This window comes from Anolis sagrei, chromosome 2 (assembly GCF_037176765.1).
Source record: "Anolis sagrei isolate rAnoSag1 chromosome 2, rAnoSag1.mat, whole genome shotgun sequence".
Classification (NCBI taxonomy): domain Eukaryota; kingdom Metazoa; phylum Chordata; class Lepidosauria; order Squamata; family Dactyloidae; genus Anolis; species Anolis sagrei.
In genome coordinates, this window is record NC_090022.1 from 228,918,396 (window position 1) to 228,939,017 (window position 20,622).

Genomic DNA, 20,622 nt, shown 5'->3' on the forward strand with positions numbered 1-20,622 from the left:
ACCATCAAATACCTAATCAGCAAAACAGAATCACTGACACAGCCGAGGAAGACAAAAGAATGTGTGTGACTGACTGACACTGGGTGGTGTGAGTACATGACACGTTACCTCTATTGCTTGCCCTCCCCCTGGCCTCATAATCTTTTTCTGGATGACTCCCAGGGAAAGATCATAGGCTAAATGTCAGTTTTATTCAAGGTAAAAATCATCATACTGGCATTAAATGCTTGTTTTAGATTGTCCAAGCATGTCTGGAAGTGGACACAAAACTACTCATATCGCCAGTATTTCCAAGTTCTAGACAGGCCTTTCTAAATTGTTTCATAAGAAGGTTTCTTGTCAAAAGTTCAAGGATCTGTGGCCATAGGTTCCATCTGCTATATACCCATGAGTGATAAAGATCCCATTCAAAAATGTATGCAGGTCAAGGCAATCAAAATGAAGACTGGCCAAGAAATCAGAAGGAGATTAAGCCTGTATCTACACTATATAATGCAGTTAGTCACTTCTTTAACTGCCATGGCTCAGTACTATGGAATCCGAGATTTGTAGTTTGATGAGGCACCAGAATTCTTTGACAGAGAAGGCAAGAGACCTTATCAAACAACCACTCCCAGTGTTCCATAGCATTGGCAATTAAAATAGCATCAAACTACATTAATTCTACAGCCTAAGATTCTGAAGGATAGCTATGCAAGAACTAGATAAGATCCTTAAGTGTAAAAACATATTATTAAATACCAAACCCAGAAACATCCATGCCATATCATTTCTGGTTTCTAGATATGATTTTGAAGGCCTGACAATGAATAAAGCTGATACCAAGTAATCAACTCACTTACAACGTGATGCTGACAGAGACATGCGCTATGGGTTTCCAAAATGACTAATAATTGAGTCTTAGAGCAAATGAAACCTGAACTTTCCTGGAAGCCAAGATGAGTAAACGGATACTGTTGTACTTTTGACAATCCATAAGAAGACATGACTCACTAGGAAAAGAGCCAATAAAGTTTGGGATAGTAGAAGTTTGTAGGAAAGGATGAGTAGAGTCAATCATGGAATATGGTTAGACTCAATCAATCAATCAATCAAACAGATGGATAGACTCAATCTAGGAAGGTGTGAGTCTGAATCTGCAAGAAGAAGGGTTTTGATGACAGGATGGTTTTGAGGCCCTGTCTGAAAGATCTGAGTGGTGTGGTCTGTAATCCACAGAATAGCCATAAGTCTGAGTTAATTTGATGATGAATAACAACAAATTTAGGTTAACATCCCTCACCCATGGAAGGCTTTCTTACCCTTTTATGAAGATTGGTGTTTCACAAGTATTCAGAAAGGGAGAGAATGAGAATAAACTCTGGTTAAGGTTGAACAACCAGAGCTTGGGACACACTACATTTTTGGCCTATAAATCATTCAGCTTTCTGCCAACACTTGTCATTCTGACTTGGAGATTCTGGGATTTAATACCCTCACCCACATGTACTGTTACTATGTATTATAAATATTTTATAGAAGGAACTTAAGGGATTCTTCATTTTCAGCTAATGCAACTTTCTCTAACCTTGACACCATCCAATTTTGTTGGATTAAAACTCATATCATTCCTACTCAGTGACAGCTAGTCATAGTCCAATGCATCTGCATAATTCAGCTCAGGAGAGGATGAATTAATGCCTAGCAAATATATAAGCACCAAAATGGAAAAATGAAGGAACAGAAACACTCACCTTTGTTGGATATTTAGAAAAAATCAGCATCAAGAGAACATACACAACTAGTCCACCAAAGGATATGAGCTGTCTGGTTCCTTGTTTGGCAGTGTCAAAGATAAGCCAGCATACAATGGCAGTTATTAGAGAGATCCACACTACCCTAGGCAAAATGGGTTTGAAAATAGGACAGTGAATGACAAAGGCTAATGAGAAGCTCATAATCTGATAAGAACACTTTATCTAATTTGCTATATCTTTATCTAATTTCCTTTATCTAATTAGACCATTTTGTTACCACATTTCCATTGAAGAAACTATATCCTCTAAGCCAAACACAATATGTCATTTGTATGTAGCTATCTATGAGGGGCTCAGTAAATCATTACGTGGGTTGCAAAGGACCAGGTAAGGCATCAAAGTGCTCTGTTGCTCCTGGAAATAATGGATTGGATCTGTTGTGAGGGGAAGAGGAAATTCCTTCTCTAAAGCTCCATTGCATCATTTCCAGGAATGGTGACTCTGTACTTTTTAAGTGTTTATTAGAAAAGGAGGCGAGGGAATGCAGGGTGGCAGTGCAGCAATGCCATCTTGGTTTGTTTGGGCTCCTAGAGCCTGAAAAACCAGGATGGTGTAGAGATTGACCCTCAGGATCATGGAAGACAATCCTGAGACTCAGTCACAAGAGGGCCCACACCTACAAAGATCCGGATCTTATTGAAAGGCCTGAATCTTTGCAGGTTTTTCCTGAACCTGCAGTTAAACCTGGAAATCCAGGTTTACTCTGGGTTAATCCAGATTAACCTGCCTCAGGCTAATCTGAAATCCATAGTGGGCTTTAGGCTTGTGTAGAAAGGCCCTAAATGTTCATAGCTGAGAGCTCTGCTATAGCTCCCTGCTCACCACTCCAAAGTTTGCTGCAATATCCCTTTCAACAGCCATTCTGTGACTAGAGGAGAACACAGGGCATCCAAGAAGCATCTGGCTATGCTCTTTAACCAGACACAGACAATCAGCATCTTCTACCAAGATCACCTGGAGTCTTCCAGAGGTTTCAGTGGATAAGGTAATAATTTTGCATCTGGCTACAGGAACATAGCCAGATGCGTCTCCAATTCCCCATGTTCTCCATTAGTCATGAAATTATTATTCAAATGGATAATGCAGGAAAACTAAGAGTTGAGGAGTGGGACTTTGGTCATTGGGGGTGGAAGAGAATACTAACCTCTCCAACAACCAAAAAGCACATGTGGGTACAAGTAGACTTACACTTTTATATCACCAGCAGGACACTAGTCAATATGTGTTAACTGCTGCATGATAGATCAGTGTTTTTTTATTATAAAAAACGGTTATAGGGGTTGTTTTATGATATAATCACATATTTTATAGTTTGCATGTTATGGATATATCGGCTGTTATTTGTTTAGGACAGAGGTGGAAATTATGTAGGCCTCCATAACTACAAGCCCAACATTTCCCACCATTGCCTTTTCTGGTGAGGGATGATGTTACAGTCTAACAAGATGGTGAGGATCAGATTATTCCCACCCTAAAGCTTTCTTTTTATTTTCTTTCTATTTTATGATTCTAAAATGTAATTCTTAATTAACTAATTCCTACTACTATATCTAAAAAAAACAAACAACAAAAGAAAAACATCAACAATTGAGTCTCCTTTTTGATCTAAAACAACAAAGAAAGAAATTCATCACATATTTACCATTTCAGCCAAAACCACTGTTTACTCAGAAACTTTCCAAAAGGAGAAAGAGATTTAGCAATTCTGTTCTCATATTTGGCCATCAGAAAGTCCCAGCAAATGAAAAAGATGGCAAGGACGGTCAGGACAAAGAGAGGCAAAGCTCTGTGAAAATTCAAGGTACAGGCTGCAATTACCATTGCCAGATAAGCTGTCATGGAAACAAGCACATGGACACATCAGTTAGTGGTAACTCAGTCTACTTCCTTGCTTCCTCCCAAATAAAGCCCCAAAGTTTTAGCTAAGTTTAGCCAAGGATGCCCAGTTTTAGTCAAGTTTGCTTGGAAAACAATAATCCATCAAACAATCCTGCATGTAGGATTCAGGGTGCTTAGCCACAGATTTTTCTTTCTACTTGCAGAAAAGCTCACCCTTAGAAAGCAGAAAGCAATAAGGATAAGAAGTAAAGGTGTCCCTTTGGTAGACCAGGGTTCAAATCTCTGGTCTTCCAGAGTAGCATTTTCTAATTCACTTCTGAGACAATCATAGAGGAAAGTCCAAAGAAATTTCAAGGAAAGATATCTTCTTAAGATATTTTCATAAGTTCATAAGTCAAGCATAAGGAGAACAATCACACAAAGCTTGGGGCTTTGCTACTAGTCAACAATTATAGTTTCAGTCTGAGTTTTGAGTCACACAGATTCTTCAACAAAGTATTTTTAGAAAGCACTTAACTGCATATACCATCAACACACACTGCCACTATACAACACTTATTTTCTTTAATATCGGACTTGTAAAATTCTTGGGGTTCTTGGAACATAGGGTCAAAATTTCCCAAAGCATAATAGATTGAGACTGCATCTACAGTGTATAACGAATGTAGTTTGACACCACTTTAACTCCATGCTATAGAATCCCAGGAGTTGTCATTTTACAAAGTCTGTAGTCTTCACTGCCAAAGAGTGCTAGTGTCTTAGCAGACATCATCTTCCAGAATTCCACCCCATTGAGCCATGACAATTAAAGTTGTGTCAAAATTGCTTCATTTTACTGTGTAGATGCACCCTTTCCTTACGCATCAGAAAGGATATGGGTTGGGAGTATGAGGAAGGAAGAGAAAATTGTCCTAATTACTACAGTGAGTGGAATGTAATGAATAAATGTAGGAAGGAAGAGGAGGGTGCCCGTTATCCTGCCTTTCACTGCTGCATCTCTGCTAGCCTCAGCTTCTGTATTCTGGCTGTTTCACGGAAAATGAGTGCAGACATTCCTGTTTACTAAGAGTTTTAAATCATGGAACAAATTTACGCACTCCTCCTTGCAGAAATTCCACCCACCACCCCTTGAGACTAGGGGCGCATCCAGACAGTACCTTTATCCCAGGGGTGAGAAAGGTGGTATATAAATGCAGTAAATAAAAATAAATAAACAAACAAGCAAATAAATAAGGGAAAGTATACTTAGGAAACTTGATTTAAATCAACAATGGGGGTACAAATATTTTTCTTGCAAAATTTATATCACTATTTAAATCAATCCACCCTGAACAAATACCCTATAATGAATGTTGACTTAATGCTAGCAGGGATAATTTCATGATTACAGGTGAAGTCAAACACTGCCAGTTACAAGGAATCATCCCTTTGATACCTGGCCAATTTCTGGGCTAGTTCCATTGAGACCAGTACTAGGGCAACAGTCCAGGCAGGGCCAGTCGTTCCAACATAACCAGTCCGGCTGATCATGCAAAAGCACAAAAAGAAACAAAGAGGCTAATGAAAGGAAATTACAACCATGAACTAATAAAATCGGTATTGATTCTGTTTGTACTATTTGACCATTCTAGAGAGAATGGGCTTTCAATCAGGGGCTCTCATGATGGGGAAAACAGATATATTTTTTGGTTCACTCCATTCTATGGGATATTATAGGGAGGATAATCTCTTTGATAAATAGAATAAAAGACCAATTTTTTCCTCTTACATACTGGTCCCTAGGTCCTTCAGAGAACAAAAGAACTGATTACAAAATTGAACAATTTATTTGGAGAAATGTTTTTGGAGAATTTTTTTCTTTTCAAAGCAGACCAAAGCCAGATTTTTGCAAATAATCTGATCCTATGATTGGCTCTCCCCATTCTTGGAAGTAAGAAACAATAATTACAATAATGGACAAAAAATTACCTAAATTATGAGAGTTCAGATAGTGACTCCCAAACCGTTTTGGTCATGGACCCCTTCAGAGGATTTTTTTGCTCCACAGAACTCTAAATTTGTTTCTGATTTTTCCACAGAACCATACGTTTGCCCCTAAGCATTGTGAACCTGCACAGTTCTTTCTTCTTTCAGCTACTCCTATTATCTGTGTGTTTTGCATACCATAGTAGCTTTGGAAATAAAGAGACGAGAGTTTCATTTTTAAAGTAGAGGTACATTGAGTTTCAGTAAGATCTTCCTACTCTAGTACAAGCATTTTTACAAGCATTTTTTACAAGTCTTTTTGTGGAACCCTTGGGTTCTGTGGAACACAATTTGGGACTGTTACTCTATAGAACCAACTTAAAACATGTGGGGAAAGGAGAAAGGGGGGAGAAAGAAGAAAGGCTGGTAGTCTAGAAAGTATTTTTTTAAAAATAAAAACCTCAACTTGCTCTCCTGGTAGGAACAAAAAGACTTTTGAAAAAAAGGAAAGAAAACCTGAAATGTCCTGGAATTACCAATGCCACATCTGGATTTTGGAAACAAAAGAGCGAATTTATACATGTGTATGTATTCATGTTTGTACCTCAAAGGCTCCTACATGGCTTGATGGATCAAGAATTAACTTGGCACACCCTTTATTATCCAAAACAAATAAAAATGTATGTATGAATGCAGAAGTCAAATGCAACCAAAAGGAGAAGTACCAGTACATAGATAAGAAGTATTATTAGTTACTTACATTCCACTCAAGCCCTGACTGCTTAGGTTCTTTTCCTTTAGGCATCAGAAAACCTCTCTTTCTTTGGAGGTCTTGTAATGCTCTATGCATGGCACTTGACATCAGGGCATCCACATGAGCTGCAAAGCCAGGAAGGTCCCTTTATATTGATCTTATTTTTCTCTTTCTCTTAGCACCTAGGTGACCTCTCTTAGAGGAATTTTGGTACCAGGAGCCACAGCAAAGACTCTTGATGACTTATCCCTCTTCCATTTCATTACGAAATATTGGAGGTGAACTCGAGTACAAAATGAAGCATTTTCATTCATCACTTTAGGTGCAAATCCAATATTTCCCTGTACCAAACTAAAGGTGTGTAGTTATATTTAAAATGTTTTCTCTTTATTTCCAAACCAACCACATTATACAAAACCTGAGTCCCTCTGCAGAGGTTGAGATAGGACAAGATACAAATGTCCGAAATAATAATAATAATAATAATAATAATAATAATAATAACAACAATAACAACAACAATAATAATAACAACAACACTTAAGCAATAGGAGTAGATGAAAAAGGAAGATCTTTGAAGGTTCACAATGCTTAGGAACAGAGTTAGGGTTCCGCAGAGGACAAAAGTCTTCTGATAGGTTTCATAACCAAAAAAAGTTTGGGAATTAAATCATGAGAAGTAATAACCTCACTCAATTCTGCTTTGGTCCGACCTCATCTGGAATGCTGTGTACCATTTCCTCGCAGAAATGCTATTATTGTTTTCCAATCTTTTAAAAAACAACTTTATTATTTTTCTCTAATCAAGATCATTATTCTATCTCAGTTAAATCAGACAGTTTCATCAGCCCATCTTCTTGCGATGGGATCACTATATCTTTTCACCTCTCTGCATACAGCATTCTAAGACCTGTATTCACCTGTATTCACATGTAGGGAAATTCTTCCACATTTCGTTTTCATGTGTTTATCCATCAATCCCCAATAAGAAGAGTCCTGGTTTCAGCTGAAATAAGTCTGATCCATGTAGCAATACTGCCCCTCCCCCCGCCCGCAAATAATTCAGTTTTTCATCTAAATGTAATAGCAAACTGAGAGATACAGTTTCAAGTTTTGGAGTTTTGTGATACTTTGAATCTAAATCTAGGAGTGTTGTCAAACAAAATTGGAGCTTTGTTGGGGGGGGGGAGCATTGCTCAACTGGTATTCCATTAGAATTGTTTGAAACAAATGTGGCATCTTGAGTAAAATATTCTAAGAAAGGAGTCTAAGAATGCTTGAAGTGTGATGCTAATACCATCTCCAGTGGCTGAAATGTGGTGGGATCTGGTGGCTCTTTCCTGGTGATTTGGACCACCTGAGCACCAGGAATGGGACTCCTGCGTGGAATCCCATGCCAAGGAGGCAATTTACGCTGATTTGTGACTCCTCAAAATCACAATTGCCAAATCGACTGCCTGTTACTCATCAGATCTGCAAAGGGCCATGACCATTTGGTGCCAATTCAACCTAGAAGTCCCTCAATGGAGGTCTGTGGTGATTTGTGTGTAAAGAGAAAGAAAACTATTGCCACCATTGCTGTAATCAAACTGAAGAAGATAGCAGAAAAGGTAGAACAAGAGACCTCTTCCACAAGATCTGAGAAATTAGTGAGAAATGTAAGATGAAAGTATGGATACTTTATAATCAACAGGAGGACAAATATATGATCCACATAAAATAAAAAGACCACAGAAGAAATATGCCGAGGAACTCCAGCAAAAAGATTACTGTAAAAGAATGGGAGTGCCACATAAAGGGATTGTTCAGATTAGGAAGTAACTGTCAGAATATACAGACATAGAATGACTTCCAATTGGCAAGTGGGTCATACAAAACATTACATTTTCCTACAATGGATTTGATAGAAGGGTGGGAAACATGTAACCCTGACTGCAAACTCCATCAGTCCCAGCCAGCATAGTCAGTAATGAGGAATATTGGGAGTTGCATTCCCTCAATAACTGGAACGCTACATGATTCCAACTTTGTCAAAGGGTGATTCTATGTAACTAATATTGCAGGCTGGAATCAGCACCCAAAATGTAGGCGGTTGTTATGGAAATCCCATAAATGGTATTTATAGCATTTTGATCTCAAGCTTTTCAAGGCTCTGAAGGTAAGTACCAGCAGCTTGACATGGATTTGAACGTGAATAGGAAACAAACAACACAATTCCTTCATAAAGGAATGTACAACTTAGGTTAGAAGCTTCTAAACCTAAGTTGTACATAAAAGGAAGACATTTCATTTTACCCAAACTTCAAATAAATACCTGCGGCCAATATTCCATAAACCACTCGTCGAATTATGGTTTTATGTTTCTTGAAAAAGTGAAGGGCCATATCATATTTCTTTTCAAGATACCTGGAATAATAATTGAAAAAATGGTGTACGGCTGTGAATAAATAATAATTCTCAAACATCAATATATGAAATGTTGACAAATGTTGTTGTAATCAATATAATGATTGTAACAATTTGCACACTGGTAATGTGGGTATTTTAGACTTCTCATACTTATCTGGTAAACCATTAAAAACATAATAGAAATCATGCAGTCAAAATTAGACCCTTGCTGGGATACCATTGCTTTAAATGGAAGCACACAGTTCCATTTCTCCTATTAACAATTGAATGCTAGGCATGTCTACCCAAACGTAAGTCCCATGGAGTTCTATAGGTTTTTCACCTGAAAACAGTTTAGAGGTTTATAGCCTAGGTCAATGAGACGTCAATCTACTTATAGCATGCAGAATTTAAGATTTTTCAGCCCAGGCACCAAATGAGTGGCTTGAGGTAAAGTGATAACATTAGAACAACTATAGTCTGCTTCACACTGTGTCTTCATTCATTCATTTACTTATTTAGAGAATGTTTATCCTGCTTTTCAGCCACAAAGGCACTGTGTGTCTTGCTGGCTGCCTCCCTCCTACTCAATTACTACCAGAATGGCAACTGAAAGTAATGGGAAGGAGGCAGCCCATGAGACATTGCTACATCATTATATACCATGATCCTATTTAAATTGTCATAGCTGCATGCTATGGAATCCTTGGAAATGTAGTTTGACGAGTCACTGGTGCTCTTGGCAGAGAGTTTGAAATACCTTAGAAAACTACAAATCCTACACTTTTCATGGGATGAGGTCATTATAGTGAAAGTAGAATCAAAGTACTATAATTGCATATTGTACAAAAATACCGTAGTCAATTCAACCATACAGGGCTGTTCTAAGGGCCCTTCTACACAGCAGAAAATGTGCAGGGAACCGGAGCTTAACATCCAGTTCCCTATTCTTTTGCTTCTCATGCAGGGGGCTTCTTGGCAAGGGGACAGCTAGACAACTAACCAGCCCCTGCCCCCTCTCAGGCTTTAAAACGTTAAAAAAGGACTCCTTTCAAAGAATGGTGGCTTCCATGGGCTCCATTTTGCATCTAAAGAATGCAACAGCGTTTTGGAGAAGAGGCAGGTTGCTGTGGAGACTCCTCCTGAGCTGAAACATGGAGGGAGATAGTTCTTGCAGCTCCATTCTGGGGCCAATGCTAGGCTCCAAAAACATATCCTGCTCTATTTCAGCTACCCTTGAACGCCTAGGGAAATAGCTGTCACCTTACACTGTGCCAGAGCCTGCTCCAAATTTCCCAGATGTAAAAGGGCATCTGGAACATGACTACATCCACCCGGATAGTAAATCAGTGGCCTTTGGGACTTCACATAAAGAGGAAAATTGGTAGGTGGAGAATCCAAAATGAAATGATTACCTTTGGAAGACAGATTTTGAATGTGATTCATGTTTACTCACTTGGTCATCCATCTCAATATTGATGTTTGCATCATGCTGTGGAAAGAAAGGGGGGGAAACCCCATGATGATGTGATTTGCATCTCTTGTTTTTGCATCATACGTTTTTGACCAGTTATAAGGAAAGCAAGGTTTTTATTTGCAAACAAACCTCAAGCAGCCTCATGTCAATTGTTTTCCCACCACCAGTGTCACCATCATCTCATAACCAGATACTCTTAATAATAGCTAAGATCAGTTATTGGGAGAATTGAGGAACTGTACTGAAAATGTCACATTACGAACATTGTAATAAGCTGTGGATAAGCGAGTGAGTGAACTTCTATGTTATTCATATCGTTAGATAAGGAAACTTTGATTTTTCTTCTTCCCAGATTTCAGCAATGTGGGGGATCCAATTTAAATCAGGACACATAGTACAACCAAATGTTTACAGCCCCCCCCCCCCCCATGTCACAGTCCTGAAAAGCTTACTTCCTAAACTTTTAAAAAATAAGCAAGCCAGGACTAAAGTTTTGAATTTCAGCTTCTTTCTCACATAAATTATAAGTGCCATGGGGCTGAGGGGAAGTACCTCCCTCCCTATGCATATATATATATATATATATATATATATATATATATATGCATTTTAATTAATTTTAATTAATTTTTATTCAAAGAAACAAACCTACCATTATACAAAGACATATGCAAAGAAACGAATTGCAGCAAACAAAATGACAATATTCTCCACACAAAACCAAACATTTTTCTTAATATAAAACTGACAAAACTACTTAAACAAATACACCAAACATATTATACACTAAAGCAAATCTAACTAAGAAAGATAAAAACTAATCTACTGATCTCGCACTCTCTGATGGTTTTTTTTAGCTGTGACTTGTCTGCTTCCTTTAAGAAATATTGTCTAATCACACTTCTATATTTAGGAACATATCACTAACTTATAAATCCCACAATTAGTCAATCCCCAACTTCATATTAATCAATATATCCCCAATCGCTATTAAAGTTAGACAAATACTTCTCCTCCATTAACCTAATCAATTTGTTGATCATAATTATTTTGCAAATCTTTGTTAGTTGTTATCTTAAACTCTAGACATCTCTTTTCCATTCAATTTTCCATTCAGAAGCAGGAGATCATCCTCCTCTTCTTCACTTCTCTCTCATTGTATATTATGGATGTTCTCATGCTAATGCTTCCGCAGCACAGCCCAATCACAAATCTGCCCTCTTATGAAGTTCTCACTGCTTGTCTATGCAGATTTTTCTGTTTGGCTTCAAGCCTCTTATCATCCCCTTTTTGAAGACTTTACGTATAGCTTCCAGGGAAATTCCCCCCCCCCCCCCCTAATCTTACTATTTCCTGTTGGATTTTGAATTTCAATTTCACCAAATTCTAGCTTGTCTGAATTGGCTCCCCAGTCAGCTTTGCCAGAGAATTATGTATTATGTATTATTATTATTATTATTATTAACAACAACAACAACAACAACTTTATTTTTGTATCCCACCACCATCTCCCCAAGGCAGCTTACATGGGGACAAGCCCAGTTAAACATAGAATTAAAATATAGCAAAATAAAATTAATTAAAAACAACATCATAGCACAACATAAAAGCAACATAAAATAACACCATCAAACAAACCGACTGACATAGTAATCAACTACTAGACTCGGGTGGGAGGGGCTTGTGCAAAAAAGTTGTGATTATAGGACAGGGCAGGTGGAAAAAGTGCAAGAGCCAGATGATACTGTAGTTAGGATTAGAAGGGCGATGTCGATTAGAACACTATATCTTTAGGGCAGGGAGCAGTGGCAAAGTTTCATTGCTGGTGTTACTTCTTTTCCCATCCTACTGGTGCCAAGTAATTGGCCATTGTGCCTTTCGTAGTCATAGTCATACAATACATTTTCTATCTTTCTTCAGTTTTTGTTGTTGCTGCTGCTGCTGCGAACTACTGGTTTACCCCCAAAAGGAGGTGTTACAGTTCAAATATATATTTCCTGTTTCTTCGCCCTGGGAAAAGTAATTTCTTATGGTTTTGAGGGGAAAAAAACTTTAACCTTTGATGGTTATGTATACTTCTAGGTGTCACAGTCGAAATAATTTGTTAACCTTGGCATTTCTTAAAATACTAGCTCTGGGGGAGTTGATGACAGCTGTTTCTAGTTGCATTCCATTTAGTTCCAGATAAGAGATTTAGATAACTCATGTCTTCAGGAGCAAAAGTTGAATGCTGGTGGGATTATTAATTGTCCAATATCCAGAAGTGAATCACAGGATACAGTCCTGAAAAATCTTCTTTGAAGATGGCAATTAGACATTCCTTTTGCTGTTAGTTACAGCTGCCATGCTGGAGCAGGAGTTTTTTCTTCCCCTACCTCTTCTGCTTGCTGAGACAAAAACAATGTCTTGGCAGGACATTACCGGCAGAAACTGGGTTTTCATGAAAACCCCCCGCTTTTTTCCTTGCCTGGCAAAATGCCAACACCAGTCAAAGATATCTTGAAACTGGTGATTATCCACAAGTACTGACGTCCCCAGAAGCTTACTGGGGGACATGTTGACAGATGGCCATATTTGCCTACTCTGTCACCATAATATCATTTATATATTTTCTTTAACAAAACAGATGCAATCACACAGTGAACACTGAACAGTACTAGGAACATTGTCACCATACTGGTTTTGGTGGACTACAATTCCCATCACATTTTACCATTTCTATGCTGGTTGGAGTTATACTAGAGTCTCAGTTAGACAACCTTCGCTCATCCAACATTCTGTATTATTCAACGCAGTCTGCCTCCCGCCTGTATCCACAGCTATTTCAATACATTGTGATGTTTTGGTGCTAAATTTGTAAATAAGTAATTACTACATAACGTTACTATCTATTGAACTGCTTTTTCTGTCGATTTGTTGTAAAACATGCTGCTTGGGTGCTTAATTTGTGAAATCATAACATAATTCGACATTTTATAGGCTTTTTCTTAATCCCTCCTTATTATCCAACATGTTCGCTTATCCAATGTTCCGCCGACCCATTTATATTGGATAAGCAAGACTCTACTGTATAATCCAAAACTCTGATATATATTTTGATCAGAGCACTTTTTTCATCAACTCTTATGCTGGCCTCAGGATATTCTGAGCCATAGTTCAAAAAGTAACTTTTCCTAGTTTTAAATTGAACAGTTAGTTCGATTTTGGTTTAGATGTACCACTGTTTGTAGTAATCTAGTAGGAAAAAAAATCTTACTTCTTCAGGATGTAGAGAATTGCCATTTTCCAAGTTTCTGTTTCTAAATGCAATATTATTTTTCTCATTTGGACTGTCTTTTTCAATATCCCCCTAAAAGACAAAAAAAAAAAAAAAAGGAAGATGAGATAAGCAGCATATTGACAGCACTTTACAAGAATGAGTATTAAGTATACCTAATAATGTTTTTCACAAAGGTCTTTAGGAGTTCATCTACATCCAACAGCCTCAAAAATGCAACCCTCCAGCTATTTGGGCCTCCAGCTCCCAGCAGCCCTAGCCAGCGTGTTCAATGGTCAAGATGTCTGGAAGTTGGAGGTCCAAACAGCTGGAAGGCCACAGTTTGAGTGTCCCTGATCTACATGGACCAAATAATTTGCAACACCTTGTAAGGGGTCTGAACTGGACACATGACATTTGCAACAGTTTATTTACAATATGTTTCTTTGGGCTTTAAACCGCATTACAGAAAATACAGACTTTTAGGCATATGTCCAGCCCTCCAGGAAGCATTGTTTTGCTGCGGCATTGTGGGGATGAGTTAGTGGTGGGCAAAATTAGTTGACGGGAGGTGATCCTTCTCAATAGGATTGGCTCTTTCTTGGGTTGAATTTTTGAAAATAAATACCATTTATACCATTGATACCAATGGTATTTAACACCCCAAAAAACTCTCAAAACATTACCAAAACACTACAGACAAATGTTGGAAGTGCAAAGAGAATATTGGGACTTTCTATCACATGTGGCAGACATGCAAAAAAGCAAAAATATATTGTAAGGAAATTTATGAAAAAATCCAAAAAATATTAGGTATACATTTCCAATCTAAACCCGAGTCTTTCTTACTTGGAATGACAGACTTTGAAATGGAAAAAAGCCAAATTATTCTACTATTTAATAACAGTGGCTAGAATAACATACGCACAAAAATGGAAATATTTTTTTTTACTAACAATGGAACAATGAATACTAAACATGACAGAGCTAATGAAAATGGATCTATTAACACAAGTAATTAACCATGATTCACAGAAAAAAAGACAACAGATTGGCCAGCAATTATACAGTTTATGAAACAAGATTTCCTTTTTTCCCATCTGCTAGCCAGAGCTGACCCTGCTTAGTTTTCAAGATCAGATGGGATCTGGTAAAATTTCCAAACTCCAAAATCCATATTATGGTAATACGTTAATTTAGCCAATGAAAAAGAGCTTGCTAGGATACGTGTAAGTTTTTAAGACCTCCAAAAGTAATGAAGAATTTCCCACCTGACTCCATTCAGAGCACAGGTAGCTCATAATAATTTCAGTTAGGATGTGTAAATTGTAAGGGGACCAACAGAAGAAAACCAGTCTGTTCTGCTAACCATATCTGAAGGAACATCCTACTTTTCTCTATGTCCAGTTTAAAGATAAAAAAGGAAGATGAGGACACAACTGCCATTTATGGTGAGATATATCTTCAATTTCAATGATAACAATTTCCCCATATTTGGATCTGTAAACATATGTTAATGTATGTTCATTTCATGCACATGCCTGCATATTTAAGGGGAAGATGCATTGTCTCTTTATTTCTCTGTGTGGTGTGCAGCTGGTCAACCAATAGGCCAAAACAGTGCTTCACAGGCAGGTCGAAACAGATAGTGCCAGCTGTTTTGGGCTCCTTGTAGAAATACAAACATGAGAAATGAAACTCACTCAATCTTTTCCACAGGGTTAAAAAAACACTCAAATTGTGAAAATACACCTCTTTCCCCCAGCTTTTATCTATTTCAGTTGTGCAACAGAGAGTCTGTAACCCTACCAAAAGACTGAAAAAATCCATCTAAGCACAGCCCTGCCCTACAGCTGACTCAAAGTGAATCTGCATTCTGAGTGCTACTTTCATTCATTTGCAAGGAATGCAGGTCTACATCAACAAGGGATGGAAAAACAAAGGACTTAAGCAGCTAGCTTTGAGGCAAACATGCAAGTACGAGCTTAAAGCTCAGCCTCCAGGCAGACACAATTATTTGCTAATTTCCAGCATAAGATCTGTTTGAAAAAGAAGGTGCAATTGCACATCATCCGAAACTGACTGAAAAGTGACATTTCCTCTTGCAATCTTAACGAATGCTCTGCTGAACCTATTATTTCCCCTTTCTTCCTTTCTCCTCATCTTCAGCTCCTTCTCCAGAGTCTAGCTGTTTAGCAGGAAATAGCTGGTAGGAGGAAGAGAAAGGATGAAATTTGTTCTTCATCACCCAACCCATAAAAGTTTTGCTGAGTTAAAAAACTGCTTCTCAGAAAATAACAAGTTGTGAACAGTTCTGGAGATTATTCTGAAAATCGGAAGCTTTAATAAACCAGCAACTTGAAAATCAGAAGCTTTAAAATACCTTAACATTGATGCAAGAGGAGATTAATGTCAGGCATGTAGCTATGCTTCCTGGTGTTACCTCCTAAACTACCTTTTATGGGATGCAGCTTTGTCTCACAGCATGACCATTTTCATGTTGCTGAAGAGCATTCCTTTAGCTTGCCCTATTACAATGGGCATTCACAGGAACCCAAAGGAAAACAGTTGGATGTATCTGCTGATTCACCCCTGCTTTCCAATGATACAGAAGAAGCCCCTGCTAGACTAGGGACCTCTTCACATGGGACAAAAATGCCCTGTTTTGCTGCTTTATTTAGTGGGCTTGAACAGGGCCTGCTGCACTCCATCACACAATGGTAATAATGATGATAATAATAATAATAAACTTTATTTCTATCTCGCCCTCTCTCCCTGCGAGACTCAGGTCCCACCCATGGCAGGCCCCACTCACTTTTTTCTCAAAGTGGAGGAGAAGTGCGGAAAGGTGCTCTGTCCTCCACCATGGGGAGGAAAGTGTTGTTTGGGTAGCTCTGACACAGCTACCCACACTTTCCTCCCCAAATCCCCATGTGATGGCAGAAAAAGCACTGGGGAAATGTGTGCTGCCACCCTTTCTGCCCTCTGATGAGGGAAGGGACCCTTTCTCACTCCTACCATGTGATGAAGGGTTGAGGAAGGGAACGCGGGGGGACCACGAGCTGCACTGGCGAAATGGCGCAACCTAAAAAGGCAATGTGACAGGTTGTATGTCCAGAGGAGAGCAAAATGATTAAAGGTCTGGAACCATTATGATTGGTTTAATCCATATGAAGAGTAGCTTAGGGAGTTGGATATGTTCAGTCTGGATCAGAGAAGATTAAAAATAGATGTGACAGCTATGTTTAAATATTTGAAAGGATGTTATATTGAAGCTGGAGCAGGCTTGCTTTCTGTTGCTCTAGGGACAAGGACACAGAGCAACAGATGAAACTGCAGGAAAAGAGACTTCACCTAAATATTAGAATTTCCTGATGGTAATAACTATTCAACAGAAGAATATGCTGCCTGGGAGTATGGTGGAATCTCTTTACTTGGAGGTTTTAAAACAGAGATTGAATGTCCATCTGACAGGAGGGCTTTGATTGTGAATTCTTGCATGGCTGAAGGGGGTTGGACTAGCTGTCCTTTGGTATTTTTCCAACTCTTGAAATATATTATTCTAGCTGCATGTGATTGTTGCATGGTTGAAAAGGTTTCCTGACCTCTGTAAGTCCAGGTTTTCATTGTTGGCATGTTTGGTAAAAAATTATGTGGTAACCAAAACAAGAATTACAATACTGTATGCTGAACTTGTGCTATTAGAACGCATTGAGACAATGTCACCCTGCATCTCTGCCTCAGTGTCATCCATAGGATATATTTAGAAGTCCTCCCTCAAATAGAGAAAGATGTCTGATTGTAGAAGCACTGTGCCATCAGTGTGGTTTATCTCACAGTTTATTTAAAAGGTTTTAAAAAACCATTGTGATTGGTTTAATCGTTGTGAGCTGCCCTGGGTCCCTTATCAGCAGCTTATAAATAAAGTATTAAAAAACCCATAATAAATACTGCTGTGAACTTTTTGAACATTCAGAAGAAGCTAGGTGTTAATGGCTTACCGTATTTACTTCCAATAAAGAATTAACTGGAAAAGATTTACTTGAGTGATACACTGTTTAATTTCAATCATTAAGCTATTTACCTCTGAGAACTGAGGTATGCAATTTGGGACCCAATCACATCAGATATTGGAGAGTCTAAATACTTTTTTTAAACTTTCAGGTAGCTATGCAAGATTGTAGGTTTGATCAATGGCAAAGAGGAATAGGTGTCAGATCTCTTATCTTCCCTTTAGTTATCTCTTTTGGATTTAACAATAGAGGAAAGAGGGAGCACAGCAAATCTGTTGCCTTGTACGCAGCACCCTCTTGGCAATGCTGTCCAAAGTATCACCCTTCATGGAGGTCTCACATGTTGAGAGAGAAGTCGTAACGTTTCTCTCCAGTTGGAGAAGGACCTTCCACATGACGCTCACATGTGCTATCTGATGAGCAGCAAGTCCATCTGTCCTCCAGCTGGAGTGGAAATGTTGTAGGACGTTTCCCAAGGTAAATGCAATGAGGTGGGAAGTGTCTGTGTAGAACCAGCCAAGCAGAAAACAAGCATGCTCTATCTTCAATATGACATCTTTGCAAATATTTAAACATGGCTAGCATTCCAAGATTCTCCATGAAGGTAGGACTAGATGTGCCTTCATCTCCTCCTCTGCACTTCTGTGTGTACTTTCTCCCCCACACTAATAAAGAAAGTGAGGACTGATGGAGGCAATGAAAGCTTTATTCCCAGGTGACATGTTTTGTGAACTCAGTATGAAAGGAAATTGTTAATCCTATTTTTGTTATTCCCAAATCTTGAATGTGATTTCACCCCCACTGCAGCCAAAAATACTTCTGGAATTTGAAGTGACTTATTTTGCATATAATTTGTCAGAGAATAGGGCTATATGTGTGCAGCAAAGCTTTTAATGGCTTGTGAACTTTGTCATCTTGTGAATGATTGCTACTGTCCATTTGGATGATAGGTCTAACTATTTTTATTTGTTGCGAAATGGTTGAATAGAAAAACAGCCAGATTCTTTTCATTCCTACATGGGGTTTGCAACCTCATCACATGGGCTTTCAGCTCCATCCTAGGACACTGCCGAGGCACAGCCAGGACGGAGCCCTCCGGAGCCCATCAAATAATTCAGGGCTCCTTCCAGCATGGCTTCATGCTGGCTCCATGCACACTGCATCTTGGCAGTGTGCTAAGTGCCAATCCTGACAACTGCCTGTGCTGTCATAGGACAAGCCGAAGACAGCTTGGACGCAAGCCGGGGCCAAATGGATAAGAGTGTGGGATGGTAAGCAGGCGATGTTGGGTGGTGCCTGATAGATTTGCCACCCCAATGGATTTGCCACATTGCCTCACAGATGTGCTCGCTGTCCCCCGGGTTAAGGACCTCCATGTTATGAGGTCCTTAGAGAAAGGAAAACTCTTGCAGGAATGGATCTGTTTTACTTCTGCATTAGCTGCTGCTTCTCATCATTCCAGGTACTGGGTAAAGCTCCACTAAGAGTTATTAACAGTGCAGGTGGTATAACTGTTTTCTGTCCTTTTACTGCATACATAAAAAGCACGACAAAGCAGGATTCTTCCAAACATGAAGGGTTTGTAAAACAGGATTCCTACTAAGGTTTCCTAACTGAGGTAGGCATGCCATCAACATTATATTCACAGCCACAACAATCCACTTTCAGTCTGAGGTCTTTGTATACAGCTGAAACTGTATACCAAGGGATCATGTAATATCTTTGAGACTATAACTGAGAGAAAGAAAATTGTAGCAGAAGCTACAATAGACTATTTTCTCTAATGAAACAGTGACAGTGAACAAAGTGCTTGTAATATTTTTAAGTGTAATGTCGCCTGACACAGAACTCAAAGCAAAGCAAAGACTGGTCTACAAGAGTGATACTATACATTTACAAAATAAAACCAGTGCACACATCCTCTGTTCACATGGCCCCAGCTATTTCCTGTATTTGATTGAATTTTGTGTTGACAGAGTGGCACTTGATAGGCCTTTCAATGATTGCCAAAATAATTTCTGCCAGAAAAAGACAACCTTAAAAAAAGATTCTGAGAAATTTTCACCTTCCATAAAAAGAGGAAAAAGTTTAGCCTTACCTCAAATGCAGGGTTCCTGTAGCTATTAGAAGCAATGTTGTTAACTTCTGGCGCAGCCATATGTTTAGCCAGAATAACTATGTTTTTCAAAACTTTGGATTCTTTTCAACCCTGTGCAACCAGCAACAATACCCAAGGAAGCATTGGGTGCAGGAAATCTTTTTTACTATTTCAAGTTTACCTGACTGTAACCACACCCAGAACTCTACGGCTGAATTAATTGCTCCACCTTCCTCTCTTTTCTCTCTGTGTCAATCACACACTTGCATACATGTCTACAATCCAAGCTTGTGAAATTCTACAAAGGAGGATGGCTAAGACATGGTTTTGACACATCCTAAAGTTCAAATGATTCTTTAGTCATTACCTCTCTTACATAGCCACTGCATGTCAGTCTCTATGAAATCTGCTATATTCTGCTGGTCATGTCAGCTGAGAGTTTCCTGGAACTGTAGGCCAAAACAAGTGCATTTCTCAAGCACTGCAGAAGTTTGTGCTTCTTCAATTGTTTGTCCAGGACCTGACACAAGAGCAAATTCAAGGTTCCTGTTGCCCTTCTTATAGTTCTTTATTTTAAAACCAGGCTTCAATTGGACAGCCATTTCAGGTTGGATTCTTGCAAACAACATCCTGTTCTCTGACAGCCCTTCATAAAGCAGAACCCAAGACCATGTATTAGGTTTTGCATTAAATATAGACCAGTGTTTCTCAACCTGGCGGTTGGGACCCGTGGGGGTTCTGTGTGGGAAGTTTGGCCCAATTCTATCATTGGTGGGGTTCACAATCTCTTTGATTGTAGGTGAACTATAAATCCCAGCAACTGCAATTCCCAAATGTCAAGTCTATTTCCCCCAAACTCCATCAGTGTTCAAATTGGGGCATATTGAGTATTCATGCCCAGTTTGGTCCAGATCCATCATTGAGTCCACAGTGCTCTCTGGATGGAGGTGAACTATAACTCTAAAACTCAAGGTCAGTGCCCACCAAACCCTTCCAGTATTTTCTGTTGGAAGTTGTGTGTGCCAAGTTTGGTTCA

General features: G+C 38.9%; 1 protein-coding gene across 1 annotated transcript in view; it reads right to left on the minus strand.

Moving 5' to 3' along the window:
- The window catches only part of SLC28A3 (solute carrier family 28 member 3), a 59,521-nt gene extending 39,804 nt beyond the window's left edge, over positions 1 to 19,717 (minus strand). Inside the window, exons 1-6 of the mRNA XM_060762118.2 lie at positions 19,587 to 19,717; positions 13,476 to 13,568; positions 10,158 to 10,234; positions 8,669 to 8,760; positions 3,439 to 3,628; positions 1,734 to 1,878 (exon numbers count right to left, since the gene is read on the minus strand). Of these exons, the coding sequence (XP_060618101.2) occupies positions 1,734 to 1,878; positions 3,439 to 3,628; positions 8,669 to 8,760; positions 10,158 to 10,234; positions 13,476 to 13,568; positions 19,587 to 19,646 (657 nt within the window). The 5' untranslated portion in view covers positions 19,647 to 19,717. The remainder of the gene's footprint in view (positions 1 to 1,733; positions 1,879 to 3,438; positions 3,629 to 8,668; positions 8,761 to 10,157; positions 10,235 to 13,475; positions 13,569 to 19,586) is intronic.
- Positions 19,718 to 20,622: the final 905 nt, after the last annotated feature.